At 47.3% G+C, this 24,760-nt stretch overlaps 3 protein-coding genes across 3 annotated transcripts in view; all 3 read right to left on the bottom strand.

Moving 5' to 3' along the window:
• Window positions 1-766: 766 nt before the first annotated feature.
• ARL2 (ADP ribosylation factor like GTPase 2) lies at window positions 767-5,112 on the bottom strand. Its single transcript, XM_039358533.1, has 5 exons — window positions 4,956-5,112; window positions 4,191-4,301; window positions 3,929-4,091; window positions 2,599-2,679; window positions 767-1,232 (listed from the first exon to the last, which is right to left on the bottom strand). The coding sequence occupies exons 1-5, from the start codon at window positions 5,018-5,020 to the stop codon at window positions 1,098-1,100; spliced, it is 555 nt and encodes a 184-aa protein (XP_039214467.1). The 5' UTR covers window positions 5,021-5,112; the 3' UTR covers window positions 767-1,097.
• A 1,470-nt stretch (window positions 5,113-6,582) lies between these two features.
• SAC3D1 (SAC3 domain containing 1) lies at window positions 6,583-12,804 on the bottom strand. The gene is made up of 2 exons (XM_039358536.1): window positions 11,064-12,804; window positions 6,583-8,181 (listed from the first exon to the last, which is right to left on the bottom strand). The coding sequence occupies exons 1-2, from the start codon at window positions 11,623-11,625 to the stop codon at window positions 7,721-7,723; spliced, it is 1,023 nt and encodes a 340-aa protein (XP_039214470.1). The 5' UTR covers window positions 11,626-12,804; the 3' UTR covers window positions 6,583-7,720.
• A 1,268-nt stretch (window positions 12,805-14,072) lies between these two features.
• AHNAK (AHNAK nucleoprotein) overlaps window positions 14,073-24,760 on the bottom strand; it is a 77,756-nt gene continuing 67,068 nt past the window's right edge. Inside the window, 2 exon segments of the mRNA XM_039358537.1 lie at window positions 14,073-24,190; window positions 24,192-24,576. Coding sequence (XP_039214471.1) covers window positions 15,418-24,190; window positions 24,192-24,576 — 9,158 coding nt within the window. The 3' untranslated portion in view covers window positions 14,073-15,417.

Genomic DNA, 24,760 nt, shown 5'->3' with positions numbered 1-24,760 from the left:
AAGGAAACTAATTTGATGTTGAATTTAATAACAGCAGCAAGGTTGTTGGTAGGGCAATATTGGAAGAAGGATTGTTTGCCTACTATAGAAGAATGTATGCTTAAAGTGTCAAATTTAGCAGAAATGGCTAAGATTTCTGCTTATTTGAAGGATTATTCACAAGAACGATACATTTCGGTTTGGAGAAGATGGATAGATTATATTCAGAATATGGGACTAAAAAGTTCCATTTATTTTATGAATAAATTATTGAATATTATTATTGTTATTATTATTAATAGTTTAGTGTAGTGGAATTTTTATTATATTGTATTGTTTATAAATTGGGATTTTAATTCGATTATATGATAAAGTTTATTTGTTAATTGTTTACTTTGTGTTAAAAGAGAGCAGCAAAGTAAAATTGTTTACTTAAAATAAACAAATATAAAATGCATTATATTTGTTTATTTACATAGTTGGTTAATGATAGTTAGATTATGATTATTATATTTGTTACCCTGTATTCAGCTTTGGGAAGTGGGGGAGGGGGGAGGGGGTACGGGGGGTGGGTTTGGGGTATATTTTGTAATTTTTGTAAAACTTTTCAATAAAAAAAGAAGAAGAAAGAAACAACCAAGTTTTGAGGAGCATGAATCATTCCCAAACCACTTGTGGGAACACAGCCCAACCTGATTTAAGCACGTGCACACCTTGAATCCAGGACAGCAGACAGATCTCTCTTCTTCACCCAGTCGCACACAAGCTGACACCAAAATTCCCCGACTCTCTTTAAAACAGCCACAGCTTTATTGGTCTGCTTTTAACACAATCCCGTGCGGAGAACTAAAGGTAGCAAAGTACCATTGGTTTGCCCCCCCCCACCTCCAGCTGTCCCCTGCCACAGGACTGATGCCACTCACTTTTGCACTGGCCATTGTTTCAATTAGGCCCAGATCCAGGGTGAAAGACGGGCCATTGGTCAAAATGCAGTCACTAAATCTGAGTTTTTCAACCTCGGCCTCTGGAAGATGGGTGGACTTCAACTCGCAGAATTCTGGGAGTTGAAGTCCACCCATTTTCCAGCAGCCGAGGTTGAAAAACACTGCTAGATTCTCTCAGTCTGCAGTGAATATCCGGCTTGAGATGTCATCCAACAGCCAATCAATGCCCACCAGTAGATTTTCCCCGGTGTAAGCACTGCAACCTCGGATGCACCAATGGTGGGTCTGGATACTGTCGAGGTCCAGGGCCTGGAGAGGAAGCAAAGGGGGGGAAAATCAGAAAATTCCCCTTCCGCGTAAAGGTGGCAAAGATCTGAGGAGGCCAGGGACCCCTCCCAAGCATCAAAAGGGGGCCTAGGGACTTCAAAGAGGTGAAAAAAGGGCAAGATGGTGGAGAAATGAGCCATGCAAGGCTTAAAATGCAGTTCTGCCTGTGCCATCTTGACTTTTTTGACCTGTTTGCCCCTCTGGGTAAGTGGATTGTTCCCTGGACTTTGGGAAGAGGTGGGGGCTCTCCTTTGGAGGGGGCAAAATGGGAAATTTAGTGGGGAAAAAAACTAAGCCGCCCAGAATTAACTTGAGGCAAGATAGGGGGCCTATAAATTTTATAAACAAATAAAGAGCTGAGTTGTGGCTTCTTATACTGGAGCAGGATGGGACAATGCGGTATTTTATAAATAAAACGAGCCACTGATGATTTTATATTGTTTATAACCCATTTTACGGCTAACGGATGTTGGAAGAGAGACTTTGTGTTGTTTGTCAGTTCTCTGACAGGGAATCCTTACAACCACTTTGACCGTTCAAAGTTACAAGAGCAATGAAAAAGTGACTTATGACCATTTGTCGCATTTGTGACCGTTGCATGGTCACGTGATCAAAATTCAGACCCGTGGTTCTCAACCTGTGGGTCGGGATCCCATTTGGGGTCGAATGACCATTTCACGGGGGTCGCCAAACAACGCAGTCCGCCATTTTTCGCCCCCTTTTCCTTAGCTGTGCTCCTCCCTTTTATTCTATTGGCTTTCGAATAGAGTCTAATTCTATTGGCTTTCCAAAGCCAATAGGAATTGTCCAGGCTGGACAGGAATTGTCCAGCCCGCCAAAAGCCCCATTCTGCAAACGGTGCGGCACCAGTTGAGTAGTCCTTGACTTACGACCGGTTGAGTAGTCCTTGACTTACGACCGGTTGGGGGTCGAGGCATTAAAAAGGTTGAGAACCACTGGTTTAGAAGCAAATGCTTTTTTCATCCCACTTAAGAATTGTTACTAGGGGGAAAAAAAATGCAGAATTTCTCTGTTCCGCTCAGTGTCCAGTTTTAAAACTCAGCTAAGTTTTAGCTGCCGCCTCTTTCAATTCAGAACCTTACGGCAGAGTTGCTCAACCTTGGCACTTGGAGATGGGTGGACTTCAACTCCCAAAATTCCCCAGCCAGCTCTGCTGGCTGGGGAATTCTGGGAGTTGAAATCCACCCATCTCCAAGTGCCTAAGGTTGAGAAAAACTGCCCAAGGGATGCTCGCCAGAAGCCCAATGATCGTGGTTGCCCTTGCAACAGGAAAGGGGACAAACAAATTTAATAAATACACAAAGAAACAAACTGCCAAGGTTCTTACCTCCTGGATGGCGCTGGGACTTAACGCACCTGGCAGGTCCTGCTTATTCGCAAAGATGAGAAGTGTGGCACCAGCCAAACGCTGCACAAAGGGAGAGAAAAACTAACAAATACACCCAATTTTCTCACTCAACCTAACGGCTTCCGAAGCTAACAATAGGGGGTCAGCCCACCAAACGCCAATTTGGGGAATTGGAGTCCTAAGAAAAGGAATCCGGGGTGGGGCAGCCTGGTCAATTCTTCTCCTGGACCGAGGAGAGAGGACGAAGCATTGTTGAGGAAACGTGGTCATTTTAAGATGGGTGGACTTCAAGTCCCAGAATTCCTCAGCTGGCATAGAAGGTAGAGCAGTTCCCAGCCTTGCTAAGTCGGGCCACAATAGAGCAATAGCCCAATCCCAAATTGGTTTCCTCGATGGGGTCTCAGCAGATGCTCAGCCGTGCTAGAGTTGGTTAAGACGGGATGGGAGACCACAGGGAGATCATGGAGGTAGCGACTACATTGCCAAGAAGATTATTTTTTTTATATATTTATTTGTATCTCGCCTTTATTCTGTTTTGCAAATAAACCAAGATGGCAAACATATCCAACTTTTCTTCCTCCTGTTTTCCCCACAACAACAACCCAAGGCTGGGCTGAGAGCGAGTAACTGGCCCATAGTCCCCCAGTTCTAGTCCTGATTAAGGCAGGACTAGAACTCACCATCTCCTGGTGATTGGCCCAAAGTCACCCTGACGGCTTTCACGATTAAGGCGGGACAAAACTGGTTATAAATATAAATTACACTATATATATATATATATATATATATATATATATATATATATATATATATATATATATATATTCTGAGGTTTTCGCGGGTATTTGTATGTAGGTCTTTGGTTGTTTGGGTTTTCTCCCACGTAAAATTGGAAGTGTCTTGGCGACGTTTCGACGAAGTCCCATTCGTCATCTTCAGGCTGGTGTTTTCAGCTTCGTGCTTCGAGCACCCATCATTGCTGCTCGAAGCACGAAGCTGAAAACACCAGCCTGAAGATGACGAATGGGACTTCGTCGAAACGTCGCCAAGACACTTCCAATTTTACGCGAACAACCAAAGACCTACATACATACATACATACATACATACATATATATATATATTATATATAGTGACTAGGAGTCAAGGAATTCTGGGAGTTGACGTCCACTGCTTCAGATGTTTGGGGAACCAGCCACCGGATTCCCAGAATCCTCTCTCCCTACCAAGGCATTTTGGGAGTGGGCGTCTCCAAGATCCCATTCCAGAGGAGGCCGCCCCCTCCCTCTCTCCAGCAGAGGCAGCCCACCTCTTCCACCAGGAGGGTCTCCAGCTCCTTCTTGCAGTCTTCCATCCGCTGATGGTCGGCGCTATCCACCACCCAGATGAGCCCGTCGGTGCTCTCAAAATAGTTGCGCCAGTAGGAGCGCAGGGACTTCTGGCCCCCCACGTCCCAGATATTCAGCTTGAACCTGCGGGAGGGAGGGAGAGAAAGAGACAAGGCAGAGGTGGGAGAGCCAGACTGGGGAGGGGGAAGTATGGAGGAGGAGGACGGGGTGGGGGATCCTCACCCGCGATGCTCCAGGGTCTTGATGTTGAAGCCCAGCGTGGGCGAGATGGTGTCAATCTCGTCTCCATTGAACTTTTTCAAGATGGTGGTTTTGCCGGCGTTGTCCAGGCCCCTCGGGGCAGTCCGAGTCAAGGGTAAGCCGTAAGCAACAGTGTTAAAAGCAGGGCAGCATTAGAGGAAGGTTCACGCTCCTGGCAAAGGAAAACCGCATGGGAATCCCTAGCGCCAGGGGTAGGCAACCTCGGCTCTTTTATGACTCATGGACTTCAACTCCCAGCATTCCTGAGCCAGCATAGCTTCAACTCCCAGAATTCCTGAGCCAGCATAGCTTCAACTCCCAGAATTCCTGAGCCAGCATAACTTCATCTCCCAGAATTCCTGAGCCAGCATAGCTTCAACTCCCAGAATTCCTGAGCCAGCATAGCATAGCATTGCCTAGCCCTGCCCTAGCCACTACTGCCAGTTCCCCCAAAGCATTTCTGTGCCCCTAAACGTAAAGGGCTATGTCTGCCTAGGAAGCACAGAGCAGGCAGGGACTTGATTCCCCAAGCCCTCTGCCCATGCTCAAGGGCACTCTTGACCAGGCAAGTTGAGAATGGGATGGGAACGCTCCCTGGGGAAGGAGCGCAGCCCAAAGCAAGCTCCTCTTTCCTGGGATGCAAAGACAAGGAATTCCCCCCCCCGCCGCCTTTCCCAACTCAACCCACCCCACCCACCGCCTCTTCCCGGTTTCCCCCGCGCCTCCTTTTTCCTCGCGGAAGGATACAGCATCAGCAGGCGCAGCTCCCGCTCCTTCTGTCGCATCTTCTTCAAGATGCTCAGCAGCCCCATCGCCCGCGCGGAAGCTTCGCTCGCGCTCCGCCCTTTGCCGGGATGCCGCGCGCGAGCGCGCGCGACTCCGCCACTCAGAACTTCCGCCTCCGCCAATCAGGAAGGTCGGGGGGCGGTCCCGGCTGTAGGGGACTATTAGAGGAGGAAATGCATCTATACTTCCGGATCTCCTTCGCAATTTTGCTGGGTCCTGCACGGCAGCCAGCAGAGTGGCAGCGAGGGGACTTTAATGAGTCAGCACAGAGCTGGAAGGGACCTTGGAGGTCATCTAGTCCAACCCCCCTGCTCAAGCAGGAGACTCTTATACCATTTCCAAACAGGTGGCTAGTCTTCCGACGCTTTGGTGCTTTAGGGCCCCTTTCACTTACATAAAAGGCTTTTACTTGGTGGAAAAGCAATTGTATAAGATGCACAAGGTTGTGTTGAGACTGTGTAGATGGCAGCTAAGAGACTTAACAAAATGGTAAGAGTTGGAAAGGACCTTGGAGATTTTCTAGTCCAACCTCCTGCACAAACAGGAGAACCAATGCTTTGTGAGAGCTGTTGTGCGTTTTATGTGGTTACTGCCTGGGTCAGAATACAGAATAACAGAGTTGGAAGGGACCTTGGAGGTCATCTAGTCCAACCCGCTGCTCAAGCAGTAGATCCTGTACCGTTCCAGATAAGTGGTTGTCCAGTCTCTTCTCAACAGCCTCCAGTGAACTTCTGAAGGCCAGCTGTTCCACTGTTGGATTGTTCTCATTATTAGGAAATTTATCCTTATTTCTAAGTTATTTCTAGGGCAGTGGTGGCGAACCTATGGCACGGGTGCCAGAGGCGGCACTCAGAGCCCTCTCTGTGGGCACGCGCACCATCGCCCCAGTCCTAGGCCTTCAGCTGGGTTTTATAAAACCTTTTCGCTTTAGGCCTCTGCCGCCATGTGCAAAAAAAAAAAGATTCAATCAGTCAATTTCAACTTCTCGTGGGAAAGAAGATCTTGCAAAGTTGGAATTGATTGATTGAACTTTTTAGTCTGTGTGCCGTTACCACAGCCACGCCTACCCCACTGGCCACACCCACCCAGTGGGCCACACCCACCCAGCACTCAACGATGCATAAGTGGGTTTTGGGTTGCATTGCTGGCTGTGGAATCCTGGGAGTTGAAGTCCACATGCCTTAAAATTGTCAAGGTTGAGAAACACTGCTGTATTCAGATGCATCCCCTTACTTTCAAGGGTATATTTCTCAGCATTATTTTGGATTTTATCACATTTGATTGATGGGGTCTTAGCTTGTCTACAGTCTGTTCTCTCTGCCAATCTGGGCCCTGCCTATTGCCTCCCATTCTCAAGGACAGATTGATTGATACAGCAGCCACTAATAATTTGAATGTGAGATGCTCAACGGAGTCATTGCCCTAAATTGAGTCTCTCGGCTATCCTGGTCTTTTGTTGCCTTTCGGATGTGCTTGTTGGAAATGCTGGCAACTGCAGGAGCCCACCTGTGGAGTGTGTCAACAGAGGATGCCTGCACCATACAGAGCCAATTGTTCCCCTTTTGATGAATGCAAGAAACCAGACGTAAATAGGGTATTTATTTAATTTATCACATTTTAAAACACTCATCTTCTTCCTTTAGGGAAAAAATAAATATTCCAGAGAAAGGAGACTCTGAATACTGAAGCTGTCTCTCTCAAAGGTGGTTTTGTTCCATAAAAAAAAAACTGAGGCAGAGTGTTCCAGTGGCTAGTAAAAAAATCACAACACAGACTCCTCAAACGCCACTTGTGTGAAGTGTTGAATAGCATCAAAGGTTTGAATAACTAGAATTGGAATGGACCTTGGAGGTCATCTAGTCCAACCCCGTTCAAGCAGGAGACCCTCAACCATGTTAGACAAATGGCTGCCCAAAAAGTTTTGAAACCAAGAGAATATACCGCTGCCCGTTCTCTTCTTTCAGAATTAAGAAACACTTTTCCAGATGTGGCTTACTACAGCAGGTCAGCGAAGGATGCTGGGAGTTGTAGTTCATCAACACCAGTGTTGAGTGCAGTCATGCAGAGATTGATGAAGTACATCTTCCCATGTTCCTCACCACTAAACTGCTGGGCAAGGCAGCCACATCTGGAAAACCTGACCAATTTCAACCCCAAAAGAATAAAATAGGTTTTAGTGGGAATTTAGCGCTGGCTTTTCTCGTGAACAAAACAGGGCATTGTAGCCCCAAAAGGCCATGCTTAGAGTTAGTGCACACTCTGTGGCTGAGAAAAGAACATCCTTAACCGCAAACCATGTGCAGAGAGCAGACCAATCATTGTTTTTTGCACAACTATTCCAGTGCGATAAATAGCACTCATAACACAACAAAGCAGTGATATGCATCTGTAATACAATGTTTTTCAACCTCTGCAAATTTAAGATGTGTGGACTTAACAATTCCCCAAATAGCTATGCTTAAATCGTGCTGGCTGGGGAATTCTGGGCATTGAAGTCCACCCATCTTAAACTTGCAGAGGTTGAAAAACACTGCTCTACTACAAGCAGCAAATGCTGGTTACCCATAGAGCAGAACAAGGAGGCAGAATAGAGAGGCTGTAAGCCACCATCACATTTGCCGCAAACACCATCCCTGAGGAACTGGCTTTCTACATACGGGGAGAGATCTGCATACCTTCAGCCAGCATTTCAAGGCAGATCATTCTTTTGAAACCCGCATGCCACCTCAGCTGCAGACCCGCTCTGAGAGATCTAACAGCGTCTCCTCCCCTTTGCTGTTCACAAGGAGATAGGAAGTCCGGTTCTCCAATGGAGCTGAATCCCTGAAGGAGCCCTTCTGGAAGACGATGCTCTCGTCGATCACGGCCAAGCCGTGCGCCCGGCATAAGTCAGTGGCCTCTTCTGGGCTGTCGATGGCCAGGAGGTGGGTCAGCCGAGCCAGGGGGTACCGGCAATTCTTTGCATTGAAGCCGTGGCTGAAAGTGAGCAACGCTAGGCGCCGCGTCTTGGCCAGGTGGGGATAGAGGGCGCAGCTGGGAAGGTAAGGGAGCTCGCGGGCCAGGCGGAAGAAACGGGCAAAATTTCTTTCCAAGAAAGCCCAGTGGATGGCAAGCGCAGCCTTGAGGTCTGGAGATGCCCGGATATTGTCAGTCAGCTGGAGGATCTGCCAGAGGGCATCTGGGGAGCCTGGGGGGGGGGGAAGGGGAGGAACAGAGATCAGGCAACATTAAAACAAAGGGGGAGGACCCAGCGGTTTTCAATCTTCGTGTGACGGCGACCCGTCACATGGATGCGCCGCGCATGCGCGGCGCCACCCCCATGCGCGGCGGCGCCCCCACGCACGGCGCACATGCGCGACAGCGCCCCACGCACGGTGCACATGCGCGGTGGCGTCCCCATGTGCGGCGCACACACGTGGGGGTGCCCCCATGCGCGGCACGCATGCGCGGCACCACCCACATTCGCACCATGCATGCGCGGCACCATCCCGTGCGCACCCATGCGCAACACCGCCCCCATGCGCGGCCCCGTGCGCACCCCACCCCCACACGCAGCGCACATGCGCAGCCCCACCCCCACACGCAGCGCGCATGCGCGGCGGCGCCCCCAAATGGGGTCGCGACCCATAGGTTGAGAACCGCTGCAGTAAGAGGACCAACGAAGGAGCATAATGGATCTAGAGCAGAGGTTCCAACTTTGAGAATTTGCTTGGACTTCTACTCCCAGAATCCCCCAGCCAGCACGCTTTATTCACGCTTTACATTTACATTTGCTTTAGCAACCATTCAAAGTTACCACGGCATTGAAAAAGTGACTTGTGACTTTTTCACACTTACGACCCTTGCAGCGTTCCTGTGGTCACGTGACCAAAACTCAGACGCTTGGCAACTGACACATATTTACGACGGTCGTTGTGTCCCGGGGTCACGTGATCCTCTTTTGTGACCTTCTGACCAGCAAAGTCAATGGGGAAGCCGGATTCACTTAACCACCGCGTCACTAAGTGAACAACTGCAGTGATTCACTTCACAAGGGTGGCAGGAAAGGTCACCAAATGAGGCAAAATTCACTGAACCGTCTCACTTAGCAACGGAAATGTTGGGCCCCACTGCAGGTACAGGGATGTCCTTCTCAGCTCCCTCCCTCTGCAGAGGTTCTCAACTTTGGCCACTTTAAGACTTGTGGACTTCAATTCCCAGAATTTTGGGATGGGAGTCGAAGTTGAGGGAAGTTAACCCAGAGAAAGAAATATTAAAAAGGGCAGAAAAATATATTTTTCCTCAAAAGGACTTTTTAAAACCAAACCTGGCCCCAAATCTATCTCTCTGCCCCAAGCAAGACTTTAGCCCCATACAAATGCAGATATAAAACCACCAGAAAGTTGGAGCCAGAGCAATCAAAAAGACAAAGAGAAATTCTGCATGCCCCACCCAAACTCTAGGCCAGTGTTTCTCAACCTTGACAATTTTAAGGCATGTGGACTTCAACTCCCAGAATTCCACAGCCAGCAATGCTGGCTGTGGAATTCTGGGAGTTGAAGTCCACATGCCTTAAAATTGTCAAGGTTGAGAAACATTGCTCTAGGAGTTATCAGTCCCATCACCTGGGAAGCAGGATATGATAATAGGATTAAACCACAGATATCAAGGCCAAAGAATGGAGGCCTTTGAACTCTGGTGCTGGAGAAGACTCCTGCGAATCCCTTGGATCTGGTGAAGGGGGGAGCGCCACGAAAAGGAGAAAACTTCATAGTCTTTGTGCAGAAAACCATAGATCTAGCCTTGCTTTGTCTGCAACTAGTAATCCTTAGTAAAAGAACCTGTCACTTCAATCAAAGGGAGTCCAGGGCCTTCTTTTCCTGGGGACCTAGCTGGGGCAAGCCTGACACCAAATCATGGTCATGTGACATCTCACGGAATAACCGCATCGCTTAGCAATGAATTTGCCAGTCCCCATCGTTGTTTGTAACCGGTCAGTCCTAGAGGAGATCAACCCCGACTGCTCTTTAGAAGGCCACATCCTGAAGTTGAAACTCAAATACTTTGGCCACCTAATGAGAAGGAAGGACTCCCTGGAGAAGGGCCTAATGCTGGGAAAGATGGAGGGCAAGAGAAGAAGGGGACAACAGAGAAGGAGGTGGCTGGATGGAGTCCCTGAAGCAGGAGGTGTGAACTTAAATGGACTCCAGAAGATGGTAGAGGACAGGAAGTCCTGGAGGAAAGTTGTCCATGGGGTCGTAATGGGTCGGACACGACTTCGCAATTAACAACAACAATCAAGGCCTAGAACAGTGGTTCTCAACCTGTGGGTTGCGACCCCATTTGGGGTCGAACGACCATTTCACGGGGGTCGCCAAACAATGCAGTCCGCCATTTTCCCCCCCCTTTTCCTTAGCTGTGCTCCTCCCTTTTATTCTATTGGCTTTTGAAAGCCAGTAGAATAGACTCTCTTGAATAGAGTCTAATTCTATTGGCTTTCAAAAGCCGATAGGAATTGTCCAGGCTGTCTCTGCCCTGCTGAGCCCGCCAAAAGTCCCATTCTGCAAACGGTGCTGCACCAGTTGAGTAGTCCTCAACTTACGACCGGTTGAGCAGTCCTCGACTTACGACCGGTTGGGGTCGTGGCATTAAAAAGGTTGAGAACAACTGGGCTAGACAAACACTCAGAAACAGCCTCAAGGTTCATGCCACAGGAAACTATTCCAAACAAGGCTAGAGGGGGTATAAAAAAACCTACTGCCCATGTGCTCTCTCTTTTTCCTCTCTGCTCCTTGCAAGGACCATCTTTCTGCTTCTTCAATAAACTGCAACTTCTTCCCAAAGCAGTTGCCACGTTGCCTATTTATTCCCGGCTTGGATGAAACCAGGATGAAGACTTTACTTCTCACAAAGTCCACAAGTCTTCAAGTGGCCAAGGTTGAGAACCCCTGCAAGCCTACGGGCAACCTTTTTTTTTTTTTTCCCCTCCCCTGGCATCCTTTCTCCCCCTCCCCACCGAATCCCACCCCCGGGGGTTGCCTACCCTCCCCTCCCCATTCCAAGGCGAGACCCCCCCTCCCCGGGGCTCACCCAGGTGGTAGAGCAGGAAAAGCGCCTGGAAGCGCGGCTGGGCAGGATGCGCGTCGGGGCGGCGGTAAGCGCGGCGCAGGGCGGCGAAGGTCTCGCGCAGCTGCCCGTCGTGCAAGTGGGCGTCGAAGCGGGCGGGCGCCTCGTGGCCCAGCCGGGCGCCGGCGTGGAGCAGGTAAACCAGGGCGCGCTCCAGCAGGGCGGCGCAGGGCGCGGCGGGCGGCCGCTGCAGCGCCAGATCCAGCCGGACGGCGCGCAGGCGGTCGGCCACGAAGGCGCAGCGCTCGGCCGGCGACGCCCCGCTCGCCTCGGCCCCCGCCGGGCCCAGCAGGTGCCGCACCGTGGCCAGCAGCACCGCCGGCGGGCGCAGGTCGCCGGGCGGCGGCGGAGCCCGGCCGGCCGCCGGGCGGGAGACCTCCGTCACTGCCCGCCGAGAGTCCGGCTGGCCATCCGCGCCCAGCTCCAGCCGGTGCAGCCGCCCCTGGCGCCGCCGCCGCGCGAACTCCGCCGCCGGGCACATGGCCGGGCAGAGGGCCGGCCGCGGGGGATCCTCCGCCTCGCTCATGCCGCCCCGGGAGGCGCGCAGGCTGGTAGGCAGAGCCGACCCGGGCGGAGGTTGCTCCGGCCGCTCGTTACGCGCCCTCCCGGAGGCCGCTGCTCGGCGCCCGCTTGCAGGGAAGTGCCTGCGGGGGACCGATCCCCGCCCTCTTCCGCGCAGCACGTGGAGGCAACGGGCCTCGCTGCGCGAGCCCGTTCGGGGAATCCTAAGACTGTAGGATCGCGCGCTTCGGCCAATTTTTTTTTAATTATTTATTTTTCTCCCCCTGGTTCCTGGAAAGGGTTTGCGGATTGCGGCATGGGAGACAAAGGAGGAGGAGCAGCATTAGCAGCAGCAGCTGCTCCCCGGGGATGATGGCGTTTGTAGTGGCGGAAGGCAAATGCTGGCTGTGGAATTCTGGGAGTTGAAGTCCACGCGCCTTAAAATGGTCAAGGTGGAAGAAACACTGCCCTAAATGCATTGCACCAATCCCCTTAGTCGTATTTCGCGTGTAGCAAAAGCTGAAAAAAAGCTAAGAATTCTTAGTTGCCCCCCCCCAAAGCGGGAGGGGAAAAAAAAATGCAAACGCGATCTTCGAAGCGGGTGTCGTGCTTTGCGTGTCTCGCTAACGGATTATAGATCTATGTGCCTCCCCCCCCCCCGGCTTGGCCAATCCTCTGCTCTTCCCAGAAAGGGGCGGGCCTTGGTAGCGAAGGATTCCAGGGGCGTGGTCCGATTTGTGCTCAATCCCGACTTCGGATTCTTTTCGGACTTCTGCCTGCTGGGTTTTAAAATTCAGATCGGTTGTTTTAGATCTTTCGGAGGTTTATTTTAAAATAATTTTTTTATGCGTTACGTGGTATGTAATTAAATAAAAACCATTTTACTTTAAACCTGGTTTATTGAACCTTTTGTTATCTGAGGTTTGTTTCATAGAATCTGGGTTTATTTGAGCACGAAGATTTGGACTTATTTAAACCTTGCTTGGAAGCCTCGCCTTAATTTTAGCAGTGCTCGAGTCGAGTTTACAAGGGACTCGTCTTCATAACACGCAAGGTTTTTTTTTTTTTCTGAGTAGACCTGGGAGCAGAGCAAAACTGTACCGTTTGTCTGAAATGGTATAGGGTTTCCTGCCTGAGCAGGGGGTTGGACTAGAAGACCTCCGAGGTCCCTTCCCTCCTCTCCTAGTCTGTATTTTCTTTTCTATATTTCCTATTCTATTCTATTCTGCATTCTATTCTATTCCATTCCATATTCTATTCTGTTCCATTCCATATTCCTATTCTATTATTCTATTCTTCATTCCATTATTCTATTCTATTCTATTCTATTCTACATTCCATTCCATTCTGCATTGTTTCTATTCTATTCTGCATTCTATTCTATTCTATTCCATTCCATATTCTATTCTGTTCCATTCCATATTCCTATTCTATTCTATTATTCTATTCTTCATTCCATTCTATTCTGCATTCTATTCTATTCTATTCCATTCCATATTCCTATTCTATTCTATTCTATTATTCTATTCTTCATTCCATTATTCTATTCTATTCTATTCTATTCTACATTCCATTCCATTCCGCAGTCTGTTTCTATTCTATTCTATTCTCTTCTCTTCTATTCTATTCCATTCCGTATTCTATTCTATTCCATTCAATATTCCTATTCTATTCTATTCTATTATTCTATTCTTCATTCCATTATTCTATTCTATTCTATTCTATTCTACATTCCATTCAATTCTGCATTCTGCAGTCTGTTTCTATTCTATTCTGCATTCTATTCTATTCTATTCTATTCTATTCTATTCTATTCTATTCTATTCTATTCTATTCTATTCTATTCTCAACTTCCGCCCCCCAGCAACATGCCAAGGATCTGCTCCAACGTTTGAATGGCAGAGAAAACTTCCTAATAAGGTAGTCCTTGACTTACAATCAATTTCTGTTGCTAAGTGAGGCATTTAAGTGAGTTTTGCCCATTTTCTTGCCACAGTTAAATGAATCGCTGCAGTTCTTAAGTTAGTAACACTGTTGTGAAATGAATCTTTCTTCCCCGTTGACTTTGTAAGGTCGCAAAAGGGGATCACGTGACCCCGGGACACTGCAACGGTCATAAATATGAGCCAGTTGCCAACTGTCTGAATTTTGAATAGTCATAAGTCACTTTTTTCAGTGCGGTTGTAACTTCGAACGGTTACTAAACAAACTGTTGTTCAGTCAAGGATTACCTGTATATTGTATTTATGTCCATGCGTATGTTTTTGCTTTTACAGGCCAAAAATGGTGGTTCCCTTAATTCCATGTATCAAACTGATTTTCCAGCTGATTAGGACAATGTTGGTCACGGCCTGGAAGATCTATTCTTGCTTTTGCAGATTTGTCTGCTCTGCATTGCTTGAAAATATGGACACCTCAAGGGAAATAATAGTTGCAAGTGAACAACAAAACAACCCCAAAAGAGCACAGTGGTTAATTAAAAGGTTAATAAACAGTTTATTTGCATTTTACAAGATCAGTTTCCATACATTCTCAATTAATTTGCCATTAAAGTGCTGAAAAATAGTTTTCTTTGTATTGTTTGGTTTTATAATCAAGGTACAGTTAATGACAAAAGATAACAATTTGTATCTGTTGGGAGGAATTAATGACAAAAATACATGTTCCTCAAAGAAGGAAACTTCTTTCTTTTACAAAAATAAGAAATATACAGAAGCAACTAAGATGCTGTCATAAGGATTGTGGCTTGAATTATTTTGCAACAGTAATGCATCTTTTGAACAACAAATAAATTACATGTGGATTGGAGTCAGTTTAGTTGTTTTATCGAACAAATAAAAAGTCATTTTTGTTGCAACCAAGGCCCAAATGTGACACATCTCACTTGCCTCTGTATATGTGCAGTGTTTCTTTTTCATATATCCATAATTTTAAATGATAAAACATTTTAGCCCCCTGCAGGTAAAAGCAAAAAAATAAAATAAACCCCTAATAGTTAAAATTAACACATTTTCATGGATCAACACTGAAGATATTCAGTGAATTGAAATATATATATAATATATCTCAATCAAAGCTTGCTTAGGTAAACATAAAGCTCTTATAGCATACAAAGCACAATCCTATGCCTGAACATAAAAATAAAATCATCCAAAATACTCCCAAAAAACTGTACATCTATCTTCCTTATGGCACAGCTTTAAATATCACATAATTCAGGCTTTTCAAAATGGATCACTTCTCCGTCTGCAAAATATTGCCTGTTGCTCATCTGTATATCTGGAAGGATTTTATATTGACTGAACTCAAACTGATACAGCTGACTGATGCCACCACAGTTTATTTCAAGGCTGCTTTTTAAAGTTTTTTTTTTAAAAAAATACGCGTGTTCTTGGTGCAATTCAGCCAAGACCACCATTGTGCACCTTAGGAAGAATTTGGGGATTTTCACAACCCCAGCAAAGGGTTGGAAATTTCGAGTAGGATCCATCGTGAACTCACCATGAAAATTGTGCCAATGATATATAATCTGCTTGCCATCAGCCCTATGGGTAGATGACCACAGACGTTGCTGTATCAGTTTTAGTGGGTTTAGATCTCTGGAAGATAGCAGTCTTTCAGTGGAACCTGCCCTATTCACAGTAAAACAGTAATCACTTTGCTTGAAAACCCTACTATTTCACTGTAGATTACCTGTTTCATTGCAAAATATTTGAAGCCGGGGGAAAATATAAATATACAGAGGGAGAAGGAGAGGGCAGTTGGGCGGGAGGGACATTATATACAGGGGCGTTATGTACACGAGCCGTTTCCTGAACTATTCTTTCTTTTTTGCCACTGTCAACTCAACTGCTGGCACTCGGAAGCCCGCTTTCGTCCCGCTTTCATTACTTGAGGATGAGGAGAGTCGAGATTGTATTCCGCTTCCTTGTATTCTCCCTGCCTCTTCGTCGCTTCCCGTGACCTCGTAAGACCCTTTGCTTTTTGACCCTATCCCCCCAAAAGTGCCAAATTTGAGCTTGGCATGCTTGCCTTTGTCTCCTTCGTGCTCCAGTGTACCGGTCGGGGTGGAGTGCGAGGAGTGCTCGTCACTAAACGAGGACGACCGGTGCCGAGATTTTTTGGTCTTAAAGAAGGAGAACTTTCCTTTGGGTGAGCTGGCTGCTTCCCCTACTTCCCCCTCAGCTTCTAAGGACCCTAAACTTGCTTTGAGCTCTCCTTCGCCTCCGGCCACAGACACCGAGGCCTCTGGGGAGCCCACACTTCCCTTGGCTTTGGGTCTGGAGAACGCAAACTTGGGCATTTTGATTTTAGATTTTTTCAATTTCAGCTCGGGTTCTTCCAGTTCCAGCGTCCCAGCCTCAACGTGGAGACTTGCTTGGGGCGGTTGGGGAAACTCAACGTCGACCCCAACTTCCCTTCCCACCGGTTCCTGCCCTGCCACCACAAATTTGGGTATTTTCATTTTAGGGAAGGACACCTTCCCAGCTGAGCTTTCTAAATGGGCATGGGGAGCATCCATCCCAACAGAAGGACCTTTGATATTTAATTTGGGACCACTGAGATCACCTCCTATCTTTGGTCCAGGAAAGTGAAGTTCCCCTGTCCCTTTGGCACTCGCGTGTAGCTCTGGTGTTTTGGCCTTGGGCCCTTTCAGATTGACCTCAAAGTCTGACCCAGAAAGCTTTGGACCTGAGACATTGAAGGAAGGTCCTCTCAGACAGATATCAGGGATCCCAGTGTCCAGGTCCAGGCCAGAGATCTTCGTACCAGGCATTTCCAGTCCAACATGTTGACCTTTCAAGTCAGTCGCAATCTGGGCATCTCCTTGCAAACTTGGTCCTTTCATGTTCAAATCAAAGTCAACTTCAGGTCCTTTGATCTGTGGTCCTGCAATGCTCCCTCCTTCACCAGCGATGGTAAACTGTGGAAGTTTCATGCAGGGAAGTTTAACTCCCCCTCCAAAGCCTTCCACCTTGTGGGATGTCACGCTACCAGAAATGCCAAGATCTTTGGTCTTTGGTCCTTTCAGATTGAGGTCCACCTCAGGTCCACAAATGCCTCCTTCCGGAGTCATCTTAACTGCCGGCCCCTTCACGTCAACCTCTGGAGCTGTGACACTGACATCTAGACCCGAAGGCTTTTGCATCTGAAACCTCCCTTCAAATCCACTGACGCCAACATCTGGCGCGCCGACGTCTATCTTTGGAGCTTTCATCTCACCAGAAAGACCCAGGTCTTTCCCTAGCTTTGGTCCTCTCAGGTTCACGTCAATTTCAGGAATGCTTGCCTCCCCTCCAATTCGTGGGGAAGAGACGTCCAGGTGTGCAGAGGGCATCTGTCCTTGGATGTCTACATCGGGCCCCTCCAGGTTCACCCCCGGCTTCCCAAATTTGGGCATGCTGAACTTGGGGAATTTTAACTTCCCTCCTGAGCCTTGGACTTCAGCACTTGGGAGATCAACATCACCTTTCAGCTTTGGTCCTTTCAAGTGAACATCGACGCCAGGGGCAGAGATTGAAGGTGCAGAAACATCCACAGAGGGTAAGCTGATTGATGGACCTTTCAGGTTGATGTCAGGAATGGCAAGACTGGCGTCGGCGCTGGGGATTCTCAGATCTCCTTCCAATTTGGGACCAGTCAGGCCAATGCTTTGACCAGAGAGCTTGAACTCGGGGTCCTTAAGGCCAATATCCGGACCTCCAATGTTGAGGCTGGTGCTTCCACTGGGGATGGAAGCTTCCAGACTTGGTGTTTTCAGACTGGGTGAAGTGACATCTAGTCCTGGCATCTTGACCTCTGCTTCCGCCTTGGGCAAAGAAGCATCAGCCTTGAACATGGGTGATTTTATATCAAACTCAACATCAGGAAATGAGAGTTTTCCAAAGACCGGTTTCTTCCCCTTGGGGGATTTGATGTTGGCATCTGCTTTCAGGGATGCTTCTGGGACAGTGAGGCTTCCTTCCAAATCTGGTGATTTCACACTGGCGTCCATTTCTCCGCTCACATCAAAACCAGCCTTCTTGCCTTTGACTTTAGGTCCGCTCATGTGGATTTTGGGCATTTTGAATTTGCTTTTCTTCCCTTTGGCAGAAAGAGCAATGTCGGGTGACTCAGCGTTCAGCTCGGCTTCCGGAAGAGACACGTCCAAAGTGGGAGATTTCACATCAGCCTTGGGGCTCTTTGCTCCAAATCCAAACTTCGGCATCTTAAACTTGGGGAGCTTAACGTTGCCCTCTGGCCCTTCAATATTCACATCAGGACATTCCAAGTCAATCTCTGGCCCTTTAACTTCAAGTCCTGGTCCTTCAAATCCTGGAATGGAGAGATCTGCATCGCCTTTCACCTTGTGACCTTTCAGATTTAAATCAATTTCTGGCATGGAGATCTGAGGTGTTTTGAAATGCATTTCAGGCATTTTAGGGCCCTTCCATTCTCCTTCTGGTCCTTTGAGGTCCAAACGTGGAGCTTCAATTTTCACATCAGACCCGGATACTTTCAACGCACCTTCAGGCAGATTGACATCCAACTGAGGTCCTTCTCCCGTGAATTCAGGGACACCAAATTTAGGAAGCTTCATCTTGGGTAGTTTGACTTTTCCATCTGGACCTTGGATATCAACAGTGGGCGCTGCAATGTCAATTTCAGGACCTTTGAAATCTCCTCCAAATTTTGGTCCAGAGACATCACCTTTCAGACCGAGCTGCACATCAGGCATGGAGATTTGGGGGGGTTTAATCTGCATTTCAGGCATCTTCATTTTGGGACCTTTCCAACTTCCTTCAGGACCTTCAACATTGATGTCTAGTCTGGGACCTCGGATGTCAACGTCGGGAGCCTTCAGGTCAGCCTCCAACTTAGGCCCAGAAACATCCACCTCTCCTTTCATTTTGGGACTTTTCACGTTCAAGTCAAAATCTGGCATGGAGATTTGGGGCGTTTTAAAATGCATTTCAGGCATCTTGATCTTAGGACCTTTAAGTTGTCCCTCAGGACATTCCAGTTCCACATCAGCCACCGAGACGTCTAGTTTAGGGCCCTTGATAGCAAAATCTGGTCCCCTCAAATCAGTATCTACTTTGGGAGCAGATACGTCTAGATCAACGTCTCCTTTCAGCTTAGGGCCTCTGAGGTTGAAGTCTACATCTGGCATGGTGATTTTGGGGGCCTTGATGTTAAAATCAGGCATTTGAAATTTAGGGCCTTTCATTTTGCCTCCGGGTCCTTTGATATCAAGGTCAGGAGGATGTATCTGAGGAACATTAACGTCTATTTCTGGACCTTTCAAATCACCTTCAATCTTTGGCACAGATATATCCACATCTCCTTTCACCTTTGGGCCTTTCAAGTTCATATCAGGCAGAGAGAATTTAGGGGCCTTAAAATGCATCTCTGGCATCTTAAATCTGGGCCCTTTCAACTTCCCTTCAGGTCCTTCAAGATCAACATCTGGAACATCAACGTCTACTTTGGGCCCTTTGAGGTCAAGGTCAGGGGCCTTCAGATCACCCTCCAAGCTCGGTACTGAGACATCCACATCTCCTTTCACTTTGGGACCTTTCAGGTTAAAGTCAAAATCTGGCATGGAGATTTTGGGAGCTTTGATGTTCATTTCAGGCATCTTAAATTTCGGACCTTTCCACTTTCCTTCAGGACCTTCAATGTCAACATCAGGTGCATCAATATCCAATTTGGGACCTTTGATATCCACATCTGGCCCTTTTAGGTCTCCTTCCAGCTTTGGGACAGACACATCCACATCTCCCTTCAGTTTTGGACCTTTGAGGTTCAGATCAACATCAGGCATTGAGATCTTGGGTGTCTTGAAGTGCATTTCAGGCATCTTAAACTTGGGACCTTTCACTTTTCCTTCTGGGCCTTCAATGTCCATACATGGTGCTTCAATATCTACTTTTGGGACAGAAACATCAAGGTCTGCTTTGGGGAGGCTTACATCCACATCTGGACCTTCCCCTTTGAAGCTGGGCATGCCAAATTTGGGCATCTTGAATTTTGGCATCTTCAGCTTTCCTTCTGGTCCATGAAGTTCAACATCAGGTGCATCAATGTCCAGTTTGGGACCTTTGAGATCTACATCTGGCCCTTTTAGGTCTCCTTCCAGCTGTGGGACAGAAACATCCACATCTCCCTTCAGTTTTGGACCTTTGAGGTTCAGATCAATATCAGGCATTGAGATCTTGGGTGTCTTAATGTGCATTTCAGGCATCTTAAACTTGGGACCTTTCACTTTTCCTTCTGGGCCTTCAATCTCCATACATGGTGCTTCAAGTTCAACTTTGGGGACAGAAACATCAAGGTCTGCTTTGGGGAGGCTTACATTCACATCTGGACCTTCCCCTTTGAAGCTGGGCATGCCAAATTTGGGCATCTTGAATTTTGGCATCTTCAGCTTTCCTTCTGGTCCATGAAGTTCAACATCAGGTGCATCAATATCCAGCTTTGGACCTTTCACGTCAATTTCTGGGCCTTTCAAATCACCCTCTGGAACTGAGACATTCAGGTCGCCTTTCAGTTTGGGAGTTTTCAGGTTTAAGTCCACATCTGGCATTGAGATTTTAGGAGTCTTAAAATGCATCTCTGGCATCTTAAATCTGGGCCCTTTCAACTTCCCTTCAGGTCCTTCAAGATCAACATCTGGAACGTCAAGGTCTAGTTTGGGCCCTTTGAGGTCAAGGTCAGGGCCCTTCAGATCACCCTCCAAGCTCGGTACTGAGACATCCACATCTCCTTTCACTTTGGGACCTTTCAAATTAAAGTCAAAATCTGGCATGGAGATTTTGGGAGCTTTGATGTTCATTTCAGGCATCTTAAATTTCGGACCTTTCCACTTTCCTTCGGGACCTTCAATGTCAACATCAGGTGCATCAATATCCAATGAAGGACCCTTGATATCCACATCTGGCCCTTCCAGCTTTGGGACAGACACATCCACATCTCCCTTCAGTTTTGGACCTTTGAGGTTCAGATCAACATCAGGCATTGAGATCTTGGGTGTCTTGATGTGCATTTCAGGCATCTTAAACTTGGGACCTTTCACTTTTCCTTCTGGGCCTTCAATGTCCAAGCTTGGTGCTTCAATGTCTCCTTTGGGAAGAGAAACATCAAGGTCTGCTTTGGGGAGGCTTACGTCAACATCTGGGCCTTCCCCTTTGAAGCTGGGCATGCCAAATTTGGGCATCTTGAATTTTGGCATCTTCAGCTTTCCTTCTGGTCCATGAAGTTCAATGTCAGGTGCATCAACGTCTAGTTTGGGACCTTTGATGTCAATTTCTGGGCCTCTAAGTTCTCCTTGCAATCCTGGGGCTGAGACATCCAAATCTCCTTTGAGTTTAGGTCCTTTCAGGTTTAAGTCCACATCTGGCATTGAGATTTTAGGTGCCTTGATGTTCATGTCAGGCATCTTAAATTTGGGTCCTTTCCACTTTCCTTCTGGAGCCTCCAGTTCAATATTGGGAACATCTACATCAAGTTTAGGTGCTTTGATATCAACCTCTGGGCCCTTCAGATCACCTTCCAATGTTGGTAAGGACACATCTGCATCCCCTTTTAATTTGTGCCCTTTCAGATTTAAGTCAAAATCTGGCATGGAAATTTTGGGAGCTTTAAAGTGCATGTCAGGCATCTTAAATTTGTGCCCCGTCACTTTTCCTTCTGGGCCTTCAAGGTCAACATCTGGGAGATCAACATCCACTTTGGGGCCTTTGAGGTCTACTTCTGGACCCTTCAAGTCACCTTCTAGCGTGGGAGCTTTGATATCAATATCTCCTTTGACTTTAGAGCCTTTCAAATTCAAGTCAAAATCTGGTACAGAGATTTTCGGGGTTTTAAAATGTATGTCAGGCATCTTAAACCTGGGCCCTTTCAGTTTTCCTTCAGGGACGTCAAGGTCAACGTCTGGAAGATCAACGTCCACTTTTGGACTTTTGATGTCCACATCGGGGCCCTTCAAGCCAGCCTCCAACTTCGGCACAGAGACATCGATGTCTCCCTTCAGTTTGGGGCCTGTCAGATTCAGGTCTACGTCTGGCGTTGAGATGTTAGGCGTTTTGATTTGCATTTCTGGCATCTTCATCCTGGGACCTTTTAGGTTCCCCTCTGGCCCTTCAAGGTCAGGAGTTTCAATGTCCACTTTGGGGCCTGACAAGTCAAGATCAGCTCTGGGTAGGGTTACATCCACCTCAGGAGCTTCTGCTTTGATGCCTGATATCCCAAACTTGGGCATCTTAAACTTAGGCATTTTGAGTTTGCCTTCCGGGCCGTGAAGATCAACCTCTGGTGCACCCACATCCATCTTGGGGCCTTTCAAATCTCCTTCCAGACTCGGTACAGGAACATTCAGGTCTCCTTTTAATTTAGGTCCTTTCAAATTTAATTCCACGTCAGGCATAGAGACCTTAGGGGAGGAAATATTCAACGACGGCATTTTAAATTTGGCACCTTTTGCTTTTCCTTGGATATCCACATCTGGACTCTGAACACCCCCTTTTGGTCTTGAGATATCGACCTCTGGTTTCTTAACCTTCACGTCCACTTCCGGCGTGTGAAGTTTGGGGCCAGAAAAATTGAACTTGGGAAGTTTAAATCTTGATTTCTTTGGTTTGGCTTCCATGTCTACTTTTGGTGCCTCCAGGTCAACATCAGGTCCTTTCAATGCAAGGTCAGGTCCTTTAATGTCACCTCCTACATCTCCTTTAAGTTTGGGACCTTTCAAATTCAAATCAATATCTGGCATTGAAATTTTGGGGACGTTAAAATGCATTTCTGGCATCTTCACTTTGGGACCTTTCAATTTTCCTTCTGGGTGTTCGATTTGCAGATCAGGTGTTTCAATATCTAGTTTGGGACCAGATATGTCCACTTCTGCCTTGGGTACGGTCACATCCACCGAAGGACCTTCTCCTTTAAATCCAGGCATTCCAAACTTGGGCATTTTAAATTTGGGCAGCTTGATTTTACCTTCTGGACCGTGCAAGTCAACATCAGGGATGTCGATGTCCACTTTGGGGCCTTGAATGTCCACATCAGGAGCTTCAACCTTTGGCAATGCAACATCCACATCTCCTCTCACTTTGGGACCTTGCACATTCAAATCAAAATCTGGCATGGAAATTTTGGGAGCTTTGACATTCATCTCTGGCATCTTAAATCTGGGCCCTTTCAATTTCCCTTCAGGTCCTTCAAGATCAACATCTGGAACGTCAACGTCTAGTTTGGGCCCTTTGATGTCAAGGTCAGGGGCCTTCAGATCACCCTCCAAGCTCGGTACTGAGACATCCACATCTCCTTTCACTTTGGGACTTTTCAAATTAAAGTCAAAATCTGGCATGGAGATTTTGGGAGCTTTGATGTTCATTTCAGGCATCTTAAATTTCGGACCTTTCCACTTTCCTTCAGGACCTTCAATGTCAACATCAGGTGCATCAATATCCAATGAAGGACCCTTGATATCCACATCTGGACCTTCCAGCTTTGGGACAGACACATCCACATCTCCCTTCAGTTTTGGACCTTTGAGGTTCAGATCAACATCAGGCATTGAGATCTTGGGTGTCTTGAAGTGCATTTCAGGCATCTTAAACTTGGGACCTTTCACTTTTCCTTCTGGGCCTTCAATGTCCAGATTTGGTGCTTCAATATCTACTTTTGGGACAGAAACATCAAGGTCTCCTTTGGGGAGGCTTACATCCACATCTGGACCTTCCCCTTTGAAGCTGGGCATGCCAAATTTGGGCATCTTGAATTTTGGCATCTTCAGCTTTCCTTCTGGTCCATGAAGTTCAACGTCAGGTGCATCAATGTCCAGTTTGGGACCTTTGATATCCACATCTGGCCCTTTTAGGTCACCTTCCAATTTTGGGACAGAAACATCCATATCTCCCTTCAGTTTTGGACCTTTGAGGTTCAGATCAATATCAGGCATTGAGATCTTTGGTGTCTTGAAGTGCATTTCAGGCATCTTAAACTTGGGACCTTTCACTTTTCCTTCTGTGCCTTCAATGTCCAAGCTTGGTGCATCAATGTCTCCTTTGGGAAGAGAAACATCAAGGTCTGCTTTGGGGAGGCTTACATCCACATCTGGGCCTTCCCCTTTGAAGCTGGGCATGCCAAATTTGGGCATCTTGAATTTTGGCATCTTCAGGTTTCCTTCTGGTCCATGAAGTTCAACATCAGGTGCATCGATGTCCACTTTGGGACCTTTGATATCCACATCTGGCCCTTTTAGGTCACCTTCCAATTTTGGGACAGAAACATCCATATCTCCCTTCAGTTTTGGACCTTTGAGGTTCAGATCAACATCAGGCATTGAGATCTTTGGTGTCTTGAAGTGCATTTCAGGCATCTTAAACTTGGGACCTTTCACTTTTCCTTCTGGGCCTTCAATGTCCAAGCTTGGTGCTTCAATGTCTACTTTGGGGACAGAAACATCAAGGTCTGCTTTGGGGAGGCTTACATCCACATCTGGACCTTCCCCTTTGAAGCTGGGCATGCCAAATTTGGGCATCTTGAATTTTGGCATCTTCAGCTTTCCTTCTGGTCCATGAAGTTCAACGTCAGGTGCATCATGTCCAACCTTTGATATCCACATCTGGCCCTTTTAGGTCACCTTCCAATTTTGGGACAGAAACATCCATATCTCCCTTCAGTTTTGGACCTTTGAGGTTCAGATCAACATCAGGCATTGAGATCTTGGGTGTCTTGAAGTGCATTTCAGGCATCTTAAACTTGGGACCTTTCACTTTTCCTTCTGGGCCTTCAATGTCCAAGCTTGGTGCTTCAATGTCTACTTTGGGGACAGAAACATCAAGGTCTGCTTTGGGGAGGCTTACATCCACATCTGGACCTTCCCCTTTGAAGCTGGGCATGCCAAATTTGGGCATCTTGAATTTTGGCATCTTCAGCTTTCCTTCTGGTCCATGAAGTTCAACGTCAGGTGCATCGATGTCCATTTTGGGACCTTTGATATCCATATCTGGGCCTTCCAGCTTTGGAACAGACACATCCACATCTCCTTTCAGTTTTGGACCTTTGAGGTTCAGATCAGGCATGGAGATTTTGGGAGCTTTGACGTGCATTTCAGGCATCCTAAACTTTGGACCTTTCCACTTTCCTTCAGGACCTTCAATGTCAACATCAGGTGC

This window comes from Crotalus tigris, unplaced genomic scaffold, assembly GCF_016545835.1.
Source record: "Crotalus tigris isolate CLP2741 ecotype Arizona unplaced genomic scaffold, ASM1654583v1 scf7180000019021.11574027:1482141, whole genome shotgun sequence".
Taxonomy (NCBI): Eukaryota; Metazoa; Chordata; class Lepidosauria; order Squamata; family Viperidae; genus Crotalus; species Crotalus tigris.
The sequence above is the reverse complement of the archived record's forward strand: the minus strand, read 5'-3'. Positions and strand labels throughout refer to the sequence as shown.